Below are 6,000 nucleotides of genomic sequence, written 5' to 3' on the forward strand. Positions count from 1 at the left end.
ATGTACCTCCTCCCCCCAACTCCTCCCCACCCTACAGCCAGCCCAGGCGCCTCTGCAGTCTCCCCAGCAGAGGCCTCTAGCATGGTGCCAGTACACCCACAACTACGACCTCCTGTCTACTCTCTATCCCACCTACTCCTGACACAATTTCTCCAACTCTTTAACATCGTATTCTTCATGTACATCTCCCAAACCAGCGAGGAAGACATCCGTTTCCCCATTTCCTTCCTGACAGCAGGAACTGGGTCTTTTTTCTCTGTCTCTTGAACAGTCCAGCACACAGTAGGCCCTCCAGGAGAGCACAGATAGTGTAGATGTTATGAGTTTGGACTTGATTCAAACTTTAGCTCGACCATTTTCCAGGAATTGACCTCCAGTAAGTCACTCAATCTTGTAAAACAAGGATAATAATTCCTGTCTCATTATTGACATAGTAATAAGGACCTTATAACTGTTATCTATTGTTTTTAGCAGTGGTGTATGCAAGTAATAAGTGGCTCAAACAATTCACTGATGAGCAGAAGGGTTTCATTGGTATCTTAACTCCCAGCACAGAGCCAGGGGAGTGGGCATCCCATGTACTCGTCAATGGAGTGGGACATGCCCAGGACACAAAGGTGGCAGCCCCATGCAGGGGTCCCTCTGGACTGCCTGGATCTGAATCCTGGTTCTGTCATTTGCTAATTATGAGATCTTGAAAATTACTTCAACTTTCTGGGTTTCAGGGTCCTCATATTTAACATGGGATAACTAAAATTCCTTCCTTGTGGATCGTTGGGAGAGTTGAATGAATTGATGTGTGATATTTTTTTCTTCATCCCCTCCTCTATCCAACTGGATCCTTTCCGCCAGCCCACCCCAGCATGAAGAGGAGGGGGGAAAAGATGGTCAAGTGAGCTGGTTTGCCACAGTTCCGCTGCAGCTCAGGGCCCTCTCTGCAGTCTGAACTCACATTTCCTGAATTATCCAAAGACACAAGTCAATACACAAGTCAGTCCCCAAAGACACAGGGATAACTGGCAATGCTATCAGAGGGTGTGGGGATGAGGGTTAAAGGCTGCAGCCAATACCATAAGGGTTTTGGGAAGAGAGAGATTCAGGGTGATCTGGAAAGATGGCGGATAGATCACTAGGGTCCAGAGTTCGAGAGCAGCCTGGGCAACATAGCAAGATTCTCAGTTTTAAGAGAGAGAGAGAGAGTGGGGGAGAGAGAGAGAGAGAAAAGAAAAGAAAAAATAAGCCCAGGTGCGGTGACTCACACCTGTAATAGCACTTTGGGAGGCCAAGGCAGGAGAATCGCTTGAGGTCAGGAGTTCGAGACCAGCCTGGCCAATATGGTGAAACCCCGTCTCTACTAAAAATACAAAAATTAAGGGGGCGTGGTAGCACATGCCTATAGTCCCAGCTACTTGGGAGGCTGAGGTGGGAGAATCGCTTGAAACTGGGAGGTGGAGGTTGCAGTGCAGTGAGCTCAGATGGAGCCACTGCACTGAGGTCTGGGCAACAGAGTGAGACTCTGTCTAAAAACAATAATAAATTAAAAAATAAAAATAGAAAAGAGAAAAATAGGGGATGAGTTGTGTCTGGATGAGCTGAGGGAGGAACGTGCTATGCACAGGCACTGGGGAGCTGAGGAAGGCTGGGTTGGGCAGGTGGGATGGGCTCTCCATTTGGGTAGGGTGTGCGCTCAGAACTCTGTGGAAGCTTTAACGTGGTGACAGGCAATGGGGAGCCACTGCAGGCTTTAGAATAGGGGCATGACTTGCTAGAAGTCCAGTTGGCAGGAGAGAGCTCAGAGCCAGTGTGGGGAGCTGGAGTCAGGGAGGCCAGCTAGCAGGGGCAGCAATGATGAGATGAAGAGAAAGAAGGGGTGAAGCTGCTGTCCCTCTACAGCCCTTAGAATCTGAAGTGCCAGCAGGACATCTAGAGGCCATCCAACCCTATGTTCTCACCTCTTGGTCTCTTAGCCACCTCAGCTGCCACAGCCCAGACTGCCTGGTTTCAAAGTCGTCTCCTCCAATTCACCCGCCACACCACACCTAGACTGTCCTGCTCAAGAACCTACATTGGCTCCCTACTGCCAGGGAGAGCGAGTCCAAATCTCCTACCCTGCATTCAAGCCCTTGTGCTCTGGCCTGGCCTTGCCTATCCCAGCCCCCAACCCTCTCCTGGCCAAGCACAGTCAGGCTCATTTCTGCCTCTGAGTCTCTGCTCACCTCTCCCCTCTTCCCGAATGCCCTTGCTACTTCTCTGCAGCTGTCTACATTCTACCCATACTTCAAACGCCACAGAGTCCACCTGACTTCTGTGAAGCCCCTAGAGGGAAGTCCATCACCTGCTAGCTGCCAACACCACCACTAATGATGGCAACGCCAACAGTGCCATTTGCTGAGCATTTACTCTGGGCCAGGCACTGTGCTAAGGTGCTTACATGGGAAAGCTTATTTACTCCTTACTCCAACTCCAGGAAATCAGCATTGCTACCCGCTTCTTACAGAGGAGGAAATTGAGGCTCAGAGGCTAGGAGACTTGCCAAAGGTTACAGGGCTACTGAGTGGCAAAGCCACTTGCTCATCCCCAAGCCCATCCTCTTAGTCATTGGCGTTTTTTGCCACCTCTGACAGATACACTGAAGGCCGTCATGCTGCACACATCCAGGGGGCGCCCTGCCTTTTGTAGTCCATGGGAAAGGCTCCTCTGGGGCGGTGGGGTTGTGTGACTGTGTGGTGGCCCTGCGTAGATGGGGGCTTTGTTTTGAGTTGCACTATTGCATTATTGCGGATTGCCTTGTCTTTCCACTTGAGCGAGCCTCAAGCCTGTCCCTTGACTTGTTCAATGACTGACTCATTCTCTTGGTTCTGCCCTGGGAGGAGGGAATGGGCCTGGGGAGAAGGGACATGAAAAATCCAACTCTGGGCTCAAATTCCAACTCTGTAAACTCTGTAATCACCGGTCATTCAAGCTCGGCAAAGTCATAATCCTCTCAGAGTTTCTATATCAGTTCCTTGTCTGTGAAATGAGTCAATCAAACGAACTTCACAGAGCCGCCACAGAGATCAGTTGAAATGCAAAGTCTGTAAAGCGGCCTGTGTAGCTCTGGCAAGGGCGGGTACTCAGTAGATGGTAATGAACCCTGATGTGGACAGAGCGCCTGTTCTGTGTGGACACAGTGCTGAGTGCTGTAGATCTCATTTCATCCTCAGCACACCATGAGGAGGGCCCCTTTGAGTTTCTCACTCCGCAGGTGAGCACTAAGGTTCAGAGAGGTGAACTTACCCTGAGTCACGCAGACGGCTAGAGGCAGCACCGGGCAACTAGTGCGGCCAGCACAGGGCTTGGAACTAGTTTGTCTAACATCCTGATGCCCTTCACCAGGATGATATTCAAAGCATCTAGCGAACAGTAAATTACAATGGATGCAGGCCAGGATGCTGACCCTCCACCCCCACCCCTCCGCCCTGGTGCCCACCACTAGGCTCTACTGCCTCCCATTCTCAGGTCAAGCTCCTTCCCATATTCTTCCCCCAGAGATTCCAAGCTCCTTCGGGGCCAGCCCCTTGCCATGTCCCCTCTTCCTCCACATACTGTCAGGCACAGTGAGGTGCCCAATAATCAGGGGCTGCGTTGAATTCCAACAGGGATTTTCAAGAAGCAACAAGGAGACCTCAGGTGAGAGAGGAGGAGCAGAGCGAGGAATTCTGAGTCATGGGTGCTGACAGGGCATAGGTGCCCAAGGAGACAAGCGGGAGGTGCCCCTGGGGGAAAACTCACCTGGAGGTGGCACAGGCGGCTTTCTCCATGTTGTTGTTGATGTCTTTTCCCCCAGTCATTGTATACTGGTGGAATTTGGTCTTGAACAGAAATTTCCAAGGACAGGCCATCTCTATGGCTTTGCAAAGCAGGTCACTTATGTCACTTATCTGGATTTGAGCTCAGATGTTCTTCACTGTACGGCTGAAGAAGGGAAGCAGAGGTGAGGGGAGGTTGAAGAAGATTTTATAGAACAGGGCTTCTCAATGGGATTGGCTCACTGAAGAATTGATACGAACGCCAGCATGAGCCCCTTCATCAATGCTTTGCAACCTCTGTCTCTATTTCGGGGTTGGAATGGGGAGTCTTCTGACACAGACTTCAATTCTGTAAAGCCACTTAATAACCTAAAGGGAAAACAATGAACCACCCCCCCATCCCCATCTCCACTTAACAAGGACAAACTATATGCACCATGAGCCTCCTTAGAGGGACCTGCTGGCCCAGCGGACCCAGCCAGGCTTCATCACTGGCCACAGACAGGGTGAGGAAGAGCCAGGAGGTCGCTGAAACAGGGGTGCCTTTGTCTGACCCTGAAAGACACTTTCCAGCAGCTCTTATTATCAACCGTAGTTTTAGGTCTGTTACTGGGGAAAGCGCTCAAGTTGTAGCTGCCTTTCTTTTAAAGATTTTGCAATTGTTGTTCTAACTCAGCATTATTTCTTGCTCCTCTTTTATTATGTGGGGAGGAAATATTTGTGAAAAATGCACTCATCCCTCGAAATCTGAGATCATCTCCTTTGAAACAGACAAGAGGAAGATCAAAGAGGCAGAAACTCTGTCTTTAGAAGACAGTATAGTGGATATGGTCCATGTAAGAATTTTTAGGCCAAGCGCAGTGGCTCACACCTGTCATCCCAGCACTTCTGAAGACTGAGGCAGGAGGATCGCTCGAGCCCAAGAGTTCGAGTTCAGCCTCGGCAACACAGGGAGACCTTGTCTACAAAAAATTTAAAAATTAGCCAGGCAGGCATGGTGTCTTGTGCCTGCAGTCCCAGCTACTCGGGAGGCTGAGGCAGAAGGACCATTTGAGCCTGAGCAGTCAAGGCTGTCTCAAAAAAAAAAAAAAGAAGGGGAAGGGAAGAGGAAAGGGAAGAGAAGAGAAGAAAGGAAGGAAAGAGGGAAAGAAAGAAGGAAAGAAAGAAAAGAACTTATAGCCCAACAGTCCTGGGTTCAAATCCTGGAATTCCAGCTCTACCAGTTATGTGTCCTGGATCAAGTTATTTAACTGAAACTCATTTCTTCATCCATAAAATGGTTTAATATATTCATCTTACCAGGATTTGTGGGGAGGTTACATGTTATAAGGACTGAATAAGATAATCTATGTTAAAAAAATTCTTAGCAGACACAAACTCTCATTCTTAACTTTTCAGAAAGTTTTTCCTTGTCATGTAGCAACCACAGCTAATATTTGCAGAAAAGAAATCTGACCAAGATGCCATGTTCAAATGACCGAACCTCATGTTGGCATTTCTTTACCTAGACTTTCCAATACCTTCTCTCTGTAGGCAGAAAATTCCCACAATTTTCTGAGCCTTCTCATACAGGAAGAAACAAAACCCTCTCAAAACAGCCACTTCCCCAGAAATGAAGGCCACTCACCTTGCACCTGGCTGCACTGCCTCCCCGGGGTAAGGTCAGTCAAACCGAGAAGAGACCTGTGCCTTGAGAACTTCAGGACTGTCTAGAACTGCCCAGTCCCCTCACCAAAGGTGGCCAAGAGATTTTAAAGCAGCAACGATGTTGAGTTATCTGGGGCCAGAGCCTCAGTTTTCGACTCGCTGCAAAGTTATGAACACACTGGCAGCCAAGAAGTATTTATACTCACCCCATGCCATCCAGAGGGTTGTTTTTGCATAAAGGTTTCTTTTTTTTTTTTTTTTTTTTGGTTTGCAAAGGGAGTGCCCCCAGCTGGCGTAGAGTGAGCTAATTTATGACTGTGACTGCCAAGGACTGTGGGTGACCTGATCTTGCTGTTACATCACTCTGTGTGGTGTCTCTTCACCCATCCCAGCTCTTTCTGTTCCCAAGTCCAAGGTGGCAGTTCATCAGTAGGGTGGTTGCTAAGATAGAGGCACCGCGGAGCCAGGCTTTATTTGGCCAAGCCACATGGCCTCACTTTCAGCATCTGGGAGATTTTTTTCCTCAGCAGGGAGCTCTCCGGTTAATCCCTGTCCATCCTCTCAC

At 49.1% G+C, this 6,000-nt stretch overlaps 1 protein-coding gene across 1 annotated transcript in view; it reads right to left on the reverse strand.

Moving 5' to 3' along the window:
- Positions 1 to 5,626, reverse strand: part of NOS2 (nitric oxide synthase 2) — a 43,629-nt gene extending 38,003 nt beyond the window's left edge. Inside the window, exons 1-2 of the mRNA XM_015118886.3 lie at positions 5,416 to 5,626; positions 3,772 to 3,954 (exon numbers count right to left, since the gene is read on the reverse strand). Coding sequence (XP_014974372.3) covers positions 3,772 to 3,881 — 110 coding nt within the window. The 5' untranslated portion in view covers positions 3,882 to 3,954; positions 5,416 to 5,626. The remainder of the gene's footprint in view (positions 1 to 3,771; positions 3,955 to 5,415) is intronic.
- Positions 5,627 to 6,000: the final 374 nt, after the last annotated feature.

Source organism: Macaca mulatta, chromosome 16 (assembly GCF_049350105.2).
Source record: "Macaca mulatta isolate MMU2019108-1 chromosome 16, T2T-MMU8v2.0, whole genome shotgun sequence".
Taxonomy (NCBI): Eukaryota; Metazoa; Chordata; class Mammalia; order Primates; family Cercopithecidae; genus Macaca; species Macaca mulatta.